This window comes from Talpa occidentalis, unplaced genomic scaffold, assembly GCF_014898055.3.
Source record: "Talpa occidentalis isolate TD23 unplaced genomic scaffold, MPIMG_talOcc4v2.1 talOcc4.5, whole genome shotgun sequence".
NCBI classification, from domain to species: Eukaryota; Metazoa; Chordata; class Mammalia; order Eulipotyphla; family Talpidae; genus Talpa; species Talpa occidentalis.
The window spans coordinates 43,817,992-43,835,711 of NW_023604861.1; the positions used below are offsets into that span (position 1 = coordinate 43,817,992).

Here is a 17,720-nt window from a genome sequence, read left to right on the forward strand (position 1 = left end):
CTGCCATTAAAAGTAGAGAGGGGCCTCCTTGGTGGTGCAGGGGGTTAACATGCAACCTATGAAGCTGTCCTCAGCCACTGCAGCACGAGTTCGATCACCAGCCTGCCAGGGAGGAGTTACCCATATGGTGCAGCAGGCCTCTCCTGACTCGCCCACTGCTCCCCTCATCAGTGTATTTCAGTCAATTGCCTGTTCTGCTTCCCACTGTGTCTCCGGTAAATCTTCTCACCCCCCCACACCTCTGGCCTGTACCCCAGTTCTTGTATGCATATATAAATCTTAAAAAAAAAAAAAAACAGTAGAGAGGTAAAAAATAGATAAATTGGGTTTTTCTGACTTAAAGATATTTACAGTTTGGGGTAAATTCTGCATCTATGTGGGGGGAGCAGGGGTTTTGGTAATGAAACTTTCTTGGCTACCCAGTGGTTGATGGCAGTTCATAGTCCTGGGCTTGAATGATTCTTATTTTTGTATTTTTAATTAGAAAAATACTGAATGGGATAAATTTCATCAAGCAACTCCCTCTTGGAATAGAAAGTCAATCTGAATAAACTTTCTAAGAACATATTTTTAGAATACAAATCCTTACTATTTCATTCCTGTTGGGCCAGACTACTTGTATGATCTATATTGTGAAAAATCTGTGTGCACATTAGACCCCTTGGTATGTGGCCTAGGCATTATTTTTAAACAGTAGCCCAGTTAATTTTAATATACTGGGAAGGTAGAAAATCCCTGCTCTAAATAAGCTAATGTGTCTGTGCCTTTTTGTTTAACTCATTGATTGATGTAGAAAACTTTTAGATCTATTTTTGTGTGAGTGAAACTAGAATGAAGCTTACTTACAGCTGGCAAGCAGTTCGGGGATGGAAATTTCCTCCCCCCATGCCAAAAAGATGCAAGAGATACTGGTTTGCCTCAGATTGGTGAGCAGGTGGGCCTGATGAATAATATCATTATTTTCTCAGAAGGGTGATGCAGAGAGAGGTTGTGGGCAGGGACAAGGAGGCCTGGAAATGCTTATGAAATTCAAAACTCATTTTATAAGCTCACATGAAGAAATACGCAAATCCAGAAGCCCATTCTAAAGCAAATGCTGATTACTTTCAACCATCCATTGCATTAGATCCACCATTCTGAGTTTTACCCAAACTTCTCTCCTTTGTTGATCATACAACTTTGGGTATTTCCCCTGCTTTTAACTTCAGTACCGACACACATTAAGACAAAACTTTCTCCAAAACTTACCTTTTGACTTTCCATGTCCTGCCTTTTGAGCATTCAACATGGCCAGTTTCTTCTGATTTTCTGAAATTTCCATTCCTGGATTTAGAAAAACAAGTGATATATATTCAAAACAAGTAAAAACATTTTAGAATAAAATTTGTACCACAGCCCAGATTAACACCGAGGCATTCTGAAACAAGGCCCTTAATCCTCAAGGAATTAAAAGAGGTTGAAAAGTGGGGAAAGGAGAAATAACAAGAAGGCTAAGAAGGTCATCAAGCAACTCCCTCTTAGAATAGAAAGTCAATCTAAATAAAGTTTCTAAGAACATAATTTTAGAATACAAATCCTTACTATTTCATTCCTGTTAGACTAGACTATTTGTATGATGTGTTATCGTGGAAAATCTGTGTGCACATTAGACCCCTCATATGTGGCCCCTCGTATGCGGCCATTTTAAAGAGAGAAATGGGGCGCTATAAGAATGACACGCAGACATTGCCTGATGTAAATCCAGACGTCCCTAGGTAAATGTTCCTATAGTGTTACTAATTACAACACTAAAGAAGGATGTCCTGGGAGAAGAGGACAAATCAAAAGTATCAGAGGGGATATTCACTTGCCTGCTGTGAAAGCTAAATTTTGATTCTACTGTGCTAATATCTGAGTAACAGTAACTGGATTCTATATGCCAACTCGCCAACTATGTGTTGTGCACTACAGCCCACAGACTGTAAAATTCTGTAGCACAGTGATACTATCTGAATGTACTGGGTGAGTGGGTTAAACAAGTAGCTAGAGATCAGAAGACAAGCCCTGGTCTTGCAGCCTGGGCAGGAGGAGAGCTAAGGCAGTCATGTTGGAGCCACACCATGGTGTAGGTTCTCCACAGCATGGAAGGAGATCTGGGCTCTCCCTCCTCTGCTTACTGCGGGGGTCACTTGCAAGGTTTCACTATCTACCTTTGCACACTCTATATCTGGCCTTGGCTTCTCAACATCCTTGGTATCTGTCCCTAATGGGTCATGGAGAATTCTTTGGGCTCCATATTCTGGCCCCTTGGATTCTATTGCGCCTAAACCCACATCAGCCTTTTGACTTGTCCCCACCCTCACATTCAGAATCTCCTAAACATGATGTATTTAACACTAGACTGACACGCCAGGTCTGGGTCGGTCCTATTTTATTCCATCTTACTCAGTTCATACTTAATGGATTCAGGAATGCACCATTCATTCATGCACACCTGAGAACTAGCTCTAGGGAGCATTGTACTGCAAAGTATAAAAGCAGGTCCCTCCTTTCTGTTGTTAACGAGGAGCAGAATTAAGAAGTGTTTAGAATGTCCCTTGTAATACTCAGTTATATCTGAGGGGAAACAGGAACATTCTGACTTACAAATGATTTCAGGACCTGCCTTAAGACAGTATTAGGCAGTAGGTAAAATCAGGATTTTATAGTCCTGTGATTTTACACTTTTAATAAATGTCATCTGCAAATATCTGAAGAATTCTTGGTATGATAGAGATGAGTCTTATTCTAAAGGGGCCTGAGAGCACAAGTAGCACAGACATATGGAAGTTGTTGGAAATCAGTTTTCTTCTTTGTATAAAAGACACTTCTGCCTGGCATAAGGGATCACCTATGAGTGGTGTGATTACTGGTGAGGTATGGGCCAGTGTCCACCTGTGGAATATTTCTGAGGAGATCCCGCTTCTGGTGGCAAGTTACCTTGACTGATTGATAAATCCCTCCTATTGAAATATATGATCCCAAGAGATCTCCTTGGGATCAAGAGCAAAATCTGTAGCCAAGGCTGGGGCTGGTAATGGTCACATTAATTGATAAAGTACCCTCTGCTTCCATTCCAGTTTCCCCCAAAGGAGTGGTTGGGGAATGGGAAGGGCTTCTCCTCCAGCTTACACCAGAAAACCTTCAAGGCCTGGCACTCGTGGGTTGCTCAGATGAGTACCTCTCATTCCACCTCATCTATAGGGGGCCCGCAGTCCCTGTGGCATCCTGACCTCTATTCAACAGTTTGTGCTCAAAAACCCTAACATGTCTGGGAAACATTGGACCTTGGGCGGTGCTGTCATCCCAGGTACCAGGCTGGGCAGCATCAGTCTTTCAGGGAGGTGAACAGAAGGTCAACACTGAATATGAAGATGTACTACCTCAGCTGAAGGAAAGAGTACATGGGCCTTAGCTTCATGGAAGAGAGACACAGGGAAATGTGCATGGGGAGCCACTGGGTCTGAATCAACTGTGGCAGCAAGGTCAATGTAAAGTGATTTCATACCACAGCTGAAAAAAACCAAACAAACCAGAAATAAAAATAAAATAAAAAATAAAGGCACAGTTGAAGAGGAAGCCCACAGATCATGTGAAATTTCTCATGGCATAGATAAGGGTCACCTGACTATGGTTCAGTGCTGGACCCACATTGAGCTAGTTTTCAATGCTGCTTGGCCTGTTGTAAGAATAGGGAAGCGCCCGATGCATCAATTTCCTTGTGTATAAATTGGACATAACCACAGTATCCACATCCAGGGACGAAATATGACAAATTCTATATATGTGCAACAGGGACTCTGGCAGGAAGTGAAAGCACGAAATGAAAATTATTGCCTTGGATAACTGCATCTGTCATATTCTGCCCTGTAATCAAGTTTAGAAGCATTTTCCCGTGCAAATCCTTTTTCTTTTCCCAAAGGAGACATTTAACTCTTTGGGGAATGGGCTTGTGGAAGAGTTGGCCTGCAAGGCCGGAGATTGAGCTGGGAGGCAGAGGGAAGTGACTCTGCAGCACCCAGGGCTGCTCACCCATTTCCTGGTCCTCCTGCACCCTCCTCCTCTCATCCCCACAGGCTTGCAGCCACCGCGCCTTGTCTTCCTGCTTTTTGGCACAAAACAGATGAACCTCATCGGTGGTCTTGCTGATAAGTTTGAATGCATTCTTCACATTGAGGTTCCAGTCCTTGTCACGTCCATCCTCCAGGTCCACAAGCTCCATCTGGTCCATGTCTGTGCGACCCCTGTAATAGAGCATGTCCCGACGCAACAAGTCCTTCTTGCAGGACACAAGCTGGTGGTCGAACAGGAAGAAGGTCCGCTGCTGGCTCTTGCCCTGCTTAGTGATTTTGGTCAGTTCCCCAGAATGGATCAATTCTGAACTTCGATCTAAAATATCCATCCCCTAGAAGGACAAAAACACATTTTCAGATGGCTCCATTCTGATTCCTTTAGAATCAGGAATGCGGAAGGGGTCCAGAATGGTTTTGGGTTTTCCAATTACATGAGGCCCATTTACAGATAGGCAGGACCTCAAGCCCATTAAAACTTGTTTATTAGTCTCCTTGTGTATGGAATTCCTTTTTTCCTACTCAATGGGAAAAATATTATAGTCCCTCTATTTTATTTAAAGTGTCTTCCTTATCAGAGATGTCTGGTGAAAAGCATGCTGGATTAATAGAATCCTGTTGAGAGCGGAAATGGCAGCTGGCCAAGACTGAGCAACAGAAAATGAGGAAACAGGGAAGGGGCATTCTATGAAGAGGAATAGAGCATTATGGATGCTTTGCTTTTGACTTAATTATGTAGCAGTTACTTGGAGTAATACTCTATGAGGGTCTTGGCAACAAAAGGCCAGATGGCAAATATACAGCAAGAACAGGTGAACTTCTAACAATAAACTATTCCCTAAATGTCAGAGCCCAAAAGAAGAAGGAAAATATACTTTCATAATATGTAGATGTAGTCTGACCAATGTGACTTTATGGTATCTGGTATGACACTGGCCTTTAATGTATAAGATTTTATTCTCTGTTGAGCCTAGACACATACAACAATTGTTGGAGGCAAAAGATCCTAACTGGAAAATAATTCTATTTATTTGCCAAGAGCAATTCTATGCCCTAGATACTTCACTTACAAAATAAGAAACTCTCATCTCTGAGGACTCTCATCCAGGCTTCTAAAGTCTATAAGAGTTTGAAACAAATATTTTCCAACTTTCACCACTATAACCTACTTTAGTTAAAAATATAACTTCCCTACCCAAACTTTTTTAATCCTTGGGGAGAGTGAGTTTTGACCAAGTAATGTGATGTTGTATGAATGTTGCTTGGTTTATTTATTTATTTATTTATTTTTAAAGATTTATTTATTTATACAAGCACTGGGTACAGTCAGAAGTGCGGGAGGGTGAGAGAATTCACCAGAGCCAGAGTGGGGAACAGCACAGGCAGACTGATGAAATACACTGCTGAGGGGAGCAGCGGGCGGCAGGAGAGGTCTGTGCACCATGTGGGACCCTCCTCCGGTGGCCGGGGAGCAGCCAAGGATCGAACCAGCTCTCCAGAGGCTGTGGGCAGCTTCGCAACCCAGCGCTCAACTGCTGCGCCACCGGGGAGGTCCCGAATGTTGCTTGGTTTAAAAGCAATCTGAGGGCCTCCCCGGTGGCGCAGCGGTTGAGCGCTGGGTTGCAAAGCTCCCCGCGGCCTCTGCGGCGCCGGTTCAATCCCTGGCTGCTCCCCGGCCACCGGAGGAGGGTCCCACATGGCGCGCAGACCTCTCCTGCCGCCCGCTGCTCCCCTCAGCAGTGTACTTCGGTCCTTCTGCCTGCTCTGCTCCCCGCTCTGGCTCTGGTGAATTCTCTCACCCTCCCGCGCTTCTGACTGTACCCAGTGCATGTATAAACAAACAAACAAATAAATAAAATACGTGCCTCTTTTAAAAAAAAGAAATTGTTTAAAAATTAAAAAAAATAAAAAAAATTATAAAAGCAATCTGAGCAGCTAATTTTTCTTAGTAACAGTCATGGAGTGTACAGGTTACCTGCATGTAATCTGAAGCTAGGCTGGCTGCTTAGATTGAATGTGGTTTGGCCACTGCTGAGCTATGTGACCTAGGACAAGTTATGTGACCTTTTGTGCTCTAGGTTCCCCCTCTGTTAAAAATAGCTACTTATAGTTCCTACCTCATAGGAGCACTGAACGGTTTAAGTGAGTTTATAAATGTAAATGCCTTAAGCCAGTATGAGGCACGTGGTAAACACAATACAGACACTGCTTGTCATTATTATTGTTTTTATAAGTATTTAAGTGTGTGTGCACACACATGCACTCGCACGTTCTAAACTACCATTATAAGCCATATCAAGCACCGAATTTGAATTGTCTTATTTAATATAACAGCTCTAAGAGGTAAGAGAGATAACAGTTTCTTTCCAAGACAGAGATAAAAATAAAAATAAAAACAATCTTGCCTAAGTCATACAGATTTAAATGTAGGCAGTGATATGCTTCTACAATATTATGACCTGTATTTTCATTGTTTTCTAGTTGCTGTTATGGAGCTTACTTTCTAGCAATAGAGATAGAGTCTAGGTAATAAATAACAGTTTATTTTTGGGTGCAGGTGGAGTAAGGTTAAATCCAACAATATGTCTCAAAATATATACACCATTAAAGCTAAGAAAATAAAGTATCAACCGTAGACATTGAAGTATATCATCCAACTAGACCAGAGGTGGGGCTGGGCACAAGAGGCACTGGAACACATAGATGGTGGAATGGGGGGGGTTCCCACTTACCTCCCAGCCTACAATGGACACCTGCCACCTTGCTATCTTGTCTATGCTTTCCAGCTTGCGTTTGCGCTCGTTGATCAAACAAGCTACATTCTTCATGGCTTCGTATGCTGCTTTTATATTGTTGTAATCACTGCAAAGTATGAAGTTAATTTTAACCATATAATTGCAACTTGAAGATGGAGTGTAACAAAAGAGTACACTCCATCCTGATTTGTATCTTAACAGTCTAGACAAAGTGGCATTTAAAAACAGCCATTGTTTCCAATTTCTTGTTCCTCCATGAATAGGCTATAGTCTGGGAGGATAAGGGAGCTGACTGAATGCAGTAAAGAATTCTTTGGAACAAGACTGTTTTCATTAATTTCCCAGAAATCACAATGAATGAAAGCAAATGCCACAAGAAATAAGTTTTAGTCATAGTGACAATGGATTATTTTCATTAATAAAGAAGAACATATCTTTAATGCTCACAAAGCTAGTTTTGCTTTATATTTTAATAATCACTAACCATTTTCAGGAGTAATTATATGCTCTGAGTATCATTTTACATTATTCACGAAAGGACATGAGAGGACATAAGCCATATAAGCCTGACATGGGTGCGTTACATAAATGCTAATGCAATTACCCCAACAACACATCCTCATCTCTGGGGCTTCCTATATGCTATAGACAGTAGCCTCCTCTTCCCAAGCCCTCTTCCCAGTACCTCTGAAGGTATTGGAAAATGGAAACTATGGTTCAGATCTACAGAGGCTAGAACAGAGCACGTCTGTGTCAGAAAGCTTGACATTGGGAGTTTTGTTCAGTATTAATAATTTGGGGACATGTAAACCAATCATTCACTCATGGAGCTTTATTTCTTCAATTACAGCACTTTACTGTGTGTTACCGGAAAGAGCCTTTGGATCTCAGTTGGACTGAATAACAAGTCCTTTTGCAGATCAGCAAGCAGATTCTATTGTCTGTTTACTACACACAATGACACTCAGCTTCTGGGAAGCTCCTGGGCATTTCCCCACAAGGTGGACACTCTGTTCTAAGAAAGACCAATTCATACTTAGAAGCAGAGCAGACAGGAAGAACAATTATGATACAGGGCTGTTGCCTAAATAGTGGGAGCAATGCCCATTACTCCAGCAATGAAATAAGTGTACAAAACTATTGTATTTTTTCCCTCAAGTTTTTTTTTAAAAGATTTATTTATTTATGCATATAAGAGCTGGGGTGCAGGCCAGAGGTTTGGGGGGTGAGGTGAGAGGATTCACCAGAGACAGAAGCGGTCTGCTGTGCCAAGTCTTTCTGTACAGTTCCAGAAAGAATCAGCGTGCTTCTTTTTTTGTTTGTTTGTTTAAGATAAGGAAATGGGCTTTTTGTCACTTCCTTAAGAGTGTTTTTTTGAATTGGCATTAAAAGAGAAAATTCAACTGGTATTGGTTGCGTGGCTTCCAGCATAGCTTCCCCTTCTTGGAATGGACTCACATGCCCGCTCATATTTTGCAAGATGTCTTTGCTTCTTAATTATCTTATTTATTTTCTCTGTTTCCTCATCATGATGCCTTTTTATTCTTTTTAAATAGTTCTTCAACTTTATGGCTTTCTTGACTTTGCAATTTTCTGATTTTTCCATTAGAAAAAATCTTTTCCTCTTATCTACTTCAATGAACTCCTTTCTCTTATTTCTCTAATCACAATTTTTTAAAAAAGATTTATTTATTTATGCATATAGGAACTGGGGTATAGGCCAGAGGTGTGGGGGCTAAGTGGACTCACCAGAAACAGAGTGTGGAACAGAACAGGCAGAATGACTGAAATACACTGCTGAGGGAAGCAGCAGGCGAGACAGGAGAGGTCTGCTGCACCATGTGCTCCCTAGCAGGGGCTCGAACTCATGCTGCAGTGGCTGTGGACAGCTTCAGAGGTTGCGTCACCCTTGCGCCACCAGGGAGGTCCTCTAATAATAATTCCTTAAACTAACACCTCTACCCAAGGATTACGGTTCAGCAAACTTGCTCTTTTTCTCTATCTTCTATTTTTTTTTAAAGATTTATTATATTTATATAAGAACTGGGGTTCAGGCCAGAGCGCCGGAGGGTGAGAGAACTCACCAGAGACAGAGTAGGAGCAGAACAGGCAGATGAACAGAAAACACTGCTGAGGGGAACAGCGGACGAGGCAGGAGAGATCTGCCTCACCATTTGGGAATCTCCCTGGCCGGCGGGAAATTGAATCCACACTGCAGAGGCTGCAGCTTCTCAGTGCTGAGCCCACATTGCTGCGCCACCAGGGAGGCCCATTTTTTTCTCTTTTAATTGTTAAAAAGATCCCTTTTCAAACCCTGTCTCTCCACAGGAGTCCAGTGGCAGAAGGACAAAAGAATGACCTGTTCCCCCCACCCTGCAGGGCCAGGCACAGCCATGGATAATTTGACTGATCTCAGGGCAACTGTTAGCTATTAAAACCCAGAACTGTTGGGCCTCCCCTGGTGCCGCAGCGGTGGAGCAATCCCCAGCTGCTGGGCAAGGGTCCCACATGGCACACAGACCTCTCCTACCGCGCCCCCTGCTCCCTTCAGCAGAGTATTTTGTCACTCTGCCTGTTCTGTTCCCCACTCTGGCTCCGGTGAATCCTCTCATCCTCCTGTGCTTCTGACTGTACCCAGTGCTTGTATAAATAAATAAAATAAATCTTAAAAAAAAAAAAAGCCAGGACTGTTGTGGTTCTTAATTTACCACAGCAAATCTCCTCTGCGCACAATCTTTTTCCTCTCCCTCTTTCACTAGAACGCTTCAAGACTGTCCTTTCTTCTGGGGCTACAGGTATAGTGAAAAGCTTTACATCAGTGTCACACATGTCACAGATTCTCATCTAAAAAACAGAAAGCTTTATGCTAAAAACTTGCTTGATGAATAGTTTTGTCTCCACTGGCATCCCAAATGTGCTGGTGAGAACATAAGCAATGAACCAGTCATGGGCCACCTAAAGGCGCCCACAGCTGGGTCCTGCTACAGTGACATTTCCCACATGAGTACTGAATGGGTGGTTGTAGGGACAGTGGAGTGGTTCAGACTCTTTTTTCTGCTTCCCACCACCAGCTTCTGTGGCTGTCACCTGTGTTCATGCTTTCCTCCCAGGTTTTCACTGCCCACACGATATGGTCTTGGTGCACAAGGCACTTGGGAGCAAGCATGGGGCACGCACACATAAAATAATACAGGCACCTGGACCATGGAGCGAGGGATAAACGGGCATCGCTGTGAGGAGATGAGATGTACGACAAAGAGGAGAGCTAGCGCGTGGAGATTCCTGAGGAGCTGGAAGGTTCAGTTGCTTGGCTGCCTCCCGGCAAAGTCTACTGAGGGCTCCAAGATTCCTTTACCCATCTGCCCAAATCGACAGTGAATCTGCCCGGTCTGCGATGGCTGCACTACAGTGGTCTCTCTTACATACGACCACACAGCAAGGTTTCTTCTGTATGTGCAGGAAACAACGAGCTGCTATTAAGGAAGCGATGGATAATTTCTTGGCTCTCCTGTAAGAGCTTAGGGCCAAAGCAAGCCTCTAAGAGTGTGGGTAACCATGACCAGAGGCCTGCTCAAAGCGAGTGAAGGATGATGGAGACAGAGGGAGCTGCCAGGCTGGTTAAGAAAGGGCTGCAAGTGGCACGTTTCAGTGAGACGTGCCTTCCAATCTGCCCCCTGCACTCTCCTCCAGGCCCTGGACATCCTACTCTGCTACGGCTCACATTTGGGGACCATCTCACCCCTTCTGTAAAGTAGCTTTTGTTGCAGTAAACACTGCTTTCATGGTGAGCTGCTGTGAAACAACTTGAGACAGCAAGGAAGATATTTCTGAAACCATGCTCATACCAGCCTACTCTAAAAACTGCTCATGACACAATTAAAGAATTATTATTTTTTAATGTCTCTAGAAGAAATGGCTGTTCTAGGGCCCCTTCAATGATCTGATTTAAATCATCAAACAATATGAAAACTTCTTCCACAGAGCCCTGGTGGGTTCAGGCCCCTCACCCTAGCCCGCCCCCACTGCTGAGCCACCAACTCGGGAGCCTCAGCGAGCACAGAGGCAATACTTGCGCTCCGCTGGCCGCCCTCACCTGTGCTCCGGCGTGGTGTACTTGAGCAGCTCGGCCAGTTGCAGGGGGTATTTGCAAATCTTCTGCACTGGTGTGAGCAGGAAACCATCAATGGCAATGTCAATCATCTGCTGGAGCAGTCGGCAGGCTTCAAAGAAGTGTCGGTACCGGCCTTGCTTCATCAGGTTGGCCAGCTCTGCGCAGGCGCCCGGGTGGTTGTTACAGTACTCGGAGTAGATCGCAAAGCCCTCTTGCTGGAAAGGGGAAAGCATAGACTTGTCAGGCTGTGGGGTGGCCCTGAACCACGGCAAGGGAGACTACACCCAGCCCAATCTGAGGGGCCGTTTCTGGACAGAAGTGAGTTGGCACATGGTGCCAAGGTGTGCAGCAATGACTTTCGTGCCTGGACTGAACAGTCCCATAACTCCTCTGTAGGAAGGGGCCAGCTGCAGCCTCTGCGGGGGTTTTTCTGGGGGTCATCTGTTGCGGGTGGAGGTAGAGATTGCTCTAGGACTCAGCGTGCTAGTCCCATTCACAATGACCTTGCACGTGCTCGGGAGGGCTTCTCCAGGGAGGAGCACTGTCCTCGCCCCAGCTCTGTTCTTAGAGAAAGGGACAGTGCTTACCTGACCACCTGTCAGGTCCTTACCCTCTCTACTCTCTCTGACAGAATTCTCAACTACGGCCAAGAGATGGCCGTTGAGAGCCGCCTCCTCCTCACCACAGCACTTCTCCTCCACATCCTACCACCTAGCTCCCAGGCCAGTCACTTCCCACCTCCAGCTGAAAGCCTTTCTCTCACGGCCAGGTTGCTGCTGTCCTGAGGATCTCCCATGAGGTCTGCCTTTCCTTGGACTCGCAGCGGCCCTCTCCCAGTCCCCCCCCCACCTCCCCCTGTGCCTGCCTGCACACAGCCTTTCAAGGTTGAGCCCCAGGGCCTCTCCTCCTCACCCCGAACCTTTCCTCCCTGCACCCTACCCAGGGCTGCATTCCTGCCAGCCACGTCCTGCTCCACAGTTTATACTTGGCTTTGAGCTCAAAGTCAAATGCGCCTATGAGAAAACTCCTATTTCCCAGGAAAACAGACTTTCATAATGGACCTTTCCTTGAGACTCACAACCCTACAGGTAGGTTGACTGGTTTTTCTTTGTTCCTTATGACCAGTCTTTACCATCTGACCTCAAAGACCCCATTTTAATAAATTCCTCAGTCTACGTGTCCTCTGCCGTGACCCTCACTCAGGAACACATCCCCTCCCTCCCTAGCAGCAGCCACAACGCACCTCTGTCCCTACGCTGCCCTCCTCTGCTCTCCATAGCAAGAGGCTCCATGCTGAGGCTTTGTCTCCATCATGCCATACCCTCTGCTTAGCTGACCTCCAAGGTTTCTGACTCCTCTTTGTGAACCTGTTTTGGCCAAACTGGTCTGCCTACCAGGCCCACTGCGCTCCTAGGGTCAACCTTTCCACGTTTATTTATACCACAGCTTCATTCTCAGCTATTTAAAATCAACCCAACCTGCTTTTCCATCTCTGAATAAAGTTACTGGGACCTACGCACAGCAGGCGCTACTATGGAGGTGGTATGGCTCTGACTGTGATTACTATTATTACTGTCGCTATTCCCTGACCATTTTGGCTGAGAATAAAAAAAAAATCTTTATCTTCTGACATCTTTTAATATTAAATGGTGATGATGGTCATCAGTTTACATGATGATAGGTTCACACCATCATCACAGACTGTATTGTACTAAGGCGCAGGGGACACGAGCCCCAGAGCTGCACATCTCTATCGGAATTATTTTTTATTTAGTAATTACTAATTTTATAAATTGAGGTAACACTGGTTTACACAATTGTTGGTATTTTGGACGTACAGGACCTCTCCCCACTCCAGTGTCACCATTGTGGTGCACCCACCACCAAATCACCCACTGAGTCACTCTTTGGGGCTTTGTTGCCTGATCTGTAAAACATGTGAAAATAACCAGTCTAGGAGCTAATAAAGAAAGTCCTGCAAACAGTGCTTAACATATACTAGACAATTAATAGAAATTATCTGAAATTACTCCAAATACAACCTCAACTCTAAACTGCACGAAAGTGGGAAGATAATGAAAAAACAGACTTTGAGTATTTTGGTAAATGCTAACCATATAAACTAATCAACTTAATTTACAAGTGGTATCTCCACTGAATGCAGCAAAGAAAGAAAGAAAACAAAACAAAAAATGACTCCTCTTCTCAGGAAAGACACATTTCAAAATTATTTAACCAGGTCTTATTAATAAAGAAGTAATGGATGACATACATGTTGAAGAAAGCAGGATCCTATTTCACTTAAATGAGGTTCCTCTTTATTGTACTGCTTCTCAAGGTCTTTCAGAAACTTTCTTTGGAATTTGTAAATATCTTCAATGTTTCCAAAAATGGTGGTTAGTTGTGCAACAGTGAACATTCCTGTGTGCTTACGACACTGTCGAATATAACCCTGGAAAACAGAACATTTTTCAAAGTTAACTAAATTATTTATTTGAATAATACAGTTTTGAGGACCCAAAGGCACTTCTTACATTGGAATATTTTAGAGAAAATTACTTTAACCTTCATGGGCCCCTGATGGTATAATCACACCTCTATGACTATACTATACACATATATTTTCAAAACAAAAGGAACAAGAAAAGGTATGTGTGGTCGGATTTATAATTCAAAAGCGTTTACAGTTTATATTCATGAATCAAATTGCTTGGTTCAGATATTGGAGTTCAAAAATCAGTATTATTACACTCTTTCTAAACTCTAAGATAATTATTCTCCTATCCCTAATTCCACGAGAGGACTTGTCCAATACAAAATGCCATTACTTGCTGAATAGCTCATGCAGCTTTATTCTCTGTTGTGGCAAAGGGCCAGGAGCATCTTACCGAAGCAGCCCACCATCCCCTACTCTCTCTATACAGCATAAATCTTTTTTTTTTAATTTTTATTTATTTATTTATACAAGCACTGGGTACAATCAGAAGCGCGGGAGGGTAAGAGAATTCACCAGAGCCAGAGCGGGGAACAGAATAGGCAGAGTGACGAAATACATTGCTGAGGGGAGCAGCGGGCACAGCAGAAGAGGTCTGCGCACCATGTGGGACCCTCGCCAGCAGCCGGGGATCAAACCGGCACTGCAGAGTACAGCATCAATCTTTAATCCCAGACCTGCACTAACTAGAGTGTGATGATACTATGGTTTGGGAGGAGTTAATGACATATGAAAGAAAGGACATAAATGTGTAATAGTTATTCCCAATTAGCACCACATAATTAAACAGATTGGACTTAAATACACACCACTGACTACTGGGTATGGATTTTAACAGAAAGACAGTGTGAAAGTTTAGAGTACAGGTCCCTGGGGCAGACTTTCTGGTCTGAAACCCAACCATACCACTGAATTTCTCCATGCCTGCTTCCTCATCTGTAACAGGGCACAGGACCTGCCTAGTGAGAGTGTTGTCTTTGATAAGATAATTCGGTAAAGGGATGGGGTGTAGGCAGTGCTCAGCAACTATTAGCAATGACTCTTATTTTTCTAAAATACCACTTTAGAGAAATTCTCTTAGCCACTTATGTATACAGGATAAGGTGGTTATTAGCACAAATATGCTGAATATCATTGTTATGTCTTTATCTGGCCCACTTATCCTGTTAAAGAATGGGCAGTTGTCTTGCTTTAGCTGGTCTTGGGAACGACTTGTCACAGTTGGACTGAGAGTGCAGAGATCTGCACTCACAGCCAGGACAGCAGGAAGCATCAGATGAGCAGACAACAAGTTCAGTGTAACGAGCATGCAAAATCCATAAAAATAAAAATTGTGTGAAATAAAATTTACTGTAGAGTACACGACTCTGACACTGTAGAATGAGCTTAGAGTACAATTAGATAAAGCCAATTTTTTCTGTCTGGTCTAAATAATTTATTTTCATCCGTGAGTCAGCAGCAATTAGATGCAGTTAGGTGTACACAGTCACAAACCTTTGATTCCTTGTAAAGTTAACTGGGTTACTTAAAGGGTGGCCTTCTCCGAAAGTTAACCATTGAAAAATCTCAGGAGTTAAGTCCTAAAAGACAGGGTTGCATGGTGTCCTAAAATGTAAGGTGACTGCAACAGCACGTCAGAGAGGTTTCTGCTCACCAACGAGACAGTTAAGTGTTTAAGTAAGGTCTCGGGTCCCATGGCTCACCTCACAAATGTCTTTGAGGTGCTTAATGTACACCCGCTCAGTATTCATGATCTCCTGGATGACGTTGGTCCTCATCTGGTGTTTGCTCTCAGAGTGTTTGTGGCGGGTCTTGTCAGCATCCTCCTGCTCCTCATCCTGGGTGCTGCTGGAATTCTCTGAGAGCTCTTCCTGATTGACTCGCAACTGCAGGGAGCAGACATGGGGACAGATGATTTGGGGGAAGGTGGGGGAAGTGTCCCTGGTTTCCAATTCTCAGAGCCAGTTAGGAGGGCAGCCTGGCTCTAGCCTGTATCAGCAGAGTCACACTATGCCAGCAGCAATGCCAAACACCTAGTTTATCTCTGTGAAAAGTTTTCCTGTAGCCCAGTCTAATTTCTAAGAGGCCTGATTAAATTAATTACAAATAACTAAGTTACTATAGAGTAAGTATTAGCTGAAACAACTCTACTGTTCCCCCAGAGATACTTGGAAAAATGAAAGGTGACACACACGTACTCTGACAAAGCTCGCAGGGAACCAGGCTTCCTTATCCTCATTCCGGCCCCACCACCAGTCCTTGTTAGAGGCTTCTAGAACTTGGATGACATCTCCTGCCTTGAAGCCCAGTTCTTGATCATCCATCGTCACATGGTCCCACAGGGCTTCAGCACAGACCACGCTGCCATCACTGATCAGCTGAAATGGAGACGGGTAATCATTCTTAGTGCAAAAACCAGGTGGGCAGAGCAGTAAGGGAGACATTATGTGCTTTTTCAGGATGACATGCTCATCTTCTGGTTCTTGCTTGTATACACTGATGGTTTTTGTTCTTTACTTGACTGTTACACAAAATGAACAAAAAAACACGTAGGGAAAACAAAACCTGGCAGGCCTCTTCTACAGGCTCTTAAACCCTAAACCACTTTTTAAATAATGCATAAATAGCTCATTTATCTGTAGGTCAGTTCACTAGCAAATATGAATATCTGGACTATTCACCCCAAATATGGTTTTTGAGCCCCCAAATTAGGTATCTTAGATATAAGCTCCATCGAGGTAAGTTGTGCCATACAGACACGCTTTACTGCAAGGCCCTCACAGCTTTATCAGAACTTACTCTTCATTATTTACAATCTGAATAAGCTTTGTATCTAACTTTAAAGGTTAATACAATTAAGGAGAACACAGCAAGATCCCTGGATATTAACCATTAATTAAAAAGGTAAAGAACAGAAACTGCTCATTGGTTTGTTGGCCATGGGGCAGAAGATTGACTGCAGGTCTCCTCAGCAACCAGGGAAAGAATCATATTCCAGAGCAAAAGATGGTGGTATGAATGGTACACTAACTCACTAGAAGTTATATTCCGTATACACTGTTCAGAACATCAAACACTAGCAGGACCTTTTAGAAAGATTTCCATAGAAAGGGCTGAAGATACAGACTGGTAGAAAGCACACCAGATTTGTAGTGAGAAATAAATGGTTAATTCCAGCTATCATTTACTAAAAAGTTACACAACCCTCTTATTAAAATTGTGGACAATAACACTGGTCTCTTAAATCACTTACGAGGTTTGCAGGAGCTAATGGGTGGGAGAGCATTTCATAAACTGAAGGGAAGGACCCACACATTAAACTGCTGTTTATACTACTTAATGGGATGATCTTCAGTTACCTGAAAAACTTAACATATATTGTCTCTGAAAATGCTACAAAAACCAACTAGAGTCTGTTTTTCGAATTAGAACTCTACGTTTTAGAGTATACTAGAGAGCAAAGTCTAAAGTGACACTGGACCCTGAAAATCAGGGATCCAATATTTCACCACTGTTATGAGGGAGTCCAGTACCTCGTTGATGGCCAGCTGCTCCCCGCCTGGCTGGAGGTATCTGGGGTTGGCCTGACAAAGGTCTTCATAACTATAGTCCTCCTCACTGCCGTTGTCATCCACTAAGGCAGAAGATTCAGTACCGCCATCTGATGAAACTGAAAAAAAAAAAAAAAAAAAAAAAGAAGAAGAGAAAGTGATGTTATAGTTTAGAAGGCACAGCTTACAAAAAATTTATAATGACAAACTAATTAACCTTTGAGATCACATCCCCATGGGAAATTAATCATTAGAAAATGTCTATGATCTATTACTAATTTAAAGGTAGCAATGGATGTAATTGATGTTAAGAAGAACAGGAGTAGTTAGTTCAGTAAACATTAAAAGAGTAAGGGACATTTCAGAGCATTGTCAATGCACAGTGTTACTTTCTGAGTTAGGATATTGGGTGAACTGTTGCAACTTAGCTGAATATCAAAAATGCAAATATAAATTACAATGTTTCTAAGGAATGTGTTGCTAGATATGAAGAATAAAAGAAAATGAAAAACATAATCATTTTTTAAAAAGTGATCTATTTCCATCTTTGACTTGTAAGGCATTAATACAATTTAAATCAAATAATCCCTACAATATAGTAAGTCAAAATATATAGTCATTCTTTCTAATTGGTCTGTGTACACACACACACACACACACACACACACACACACGGATTGAAACTCACAAAATCAGAACTAAGAATTCTACAGAATTTTT

General features: G+C 43.1%; 1 protein-coding gene across 7 annotated transcripts in view; it reads right to left on the reverse strand.

Annotated features, from left to right (window-relative positions):
• Window positions 1-17,720, reverse strand: part of SPATA13 (spermatogenesis associated 13) — a 278,943-nt gene that overhangs the window by 4,975 nt on the left and 256,248 nt on the right. For all 7 annotated transcript variants that reach the window (XM_054701837.1, XM_054701838.1, XM_054701839.1 and 4 more), the window contains 8 exons: window positions 16,983-17,119; window positions 15,648-15,827; window positions 15,153-15,335; window positions 13,228-13,407; window positions 10,938-11,170; window positions 6,821-6,950; window positions 4,051-4,423; window positions 1,249-1,323 (listed from right to left, as the gene is read on the reverse strand). In XM_054701837.1, the coding sequence (XP_054557812.1) occupies window positions 1,249-1,323; window positions 4,051-4,423; window positions 6,821-6,950; window positions 10,938-11,170; window positions 13,228-13,407; window positions 15,153-15,335; window positions 15,648-15,827; window positions 16,983-17,119 (1,491 nt within the window). The remainder of the gene's footprint in view (window positions 1-1,248; window positions 1,324-4,050; window positions 4,424-6,820; window positions 6,951-10,937; window positions 11,171-13,227; window positions 13,408-15,152; window positions 15,336-15,647; window positions 15,828-16,982; window positions 17,120-17,720) is intronic.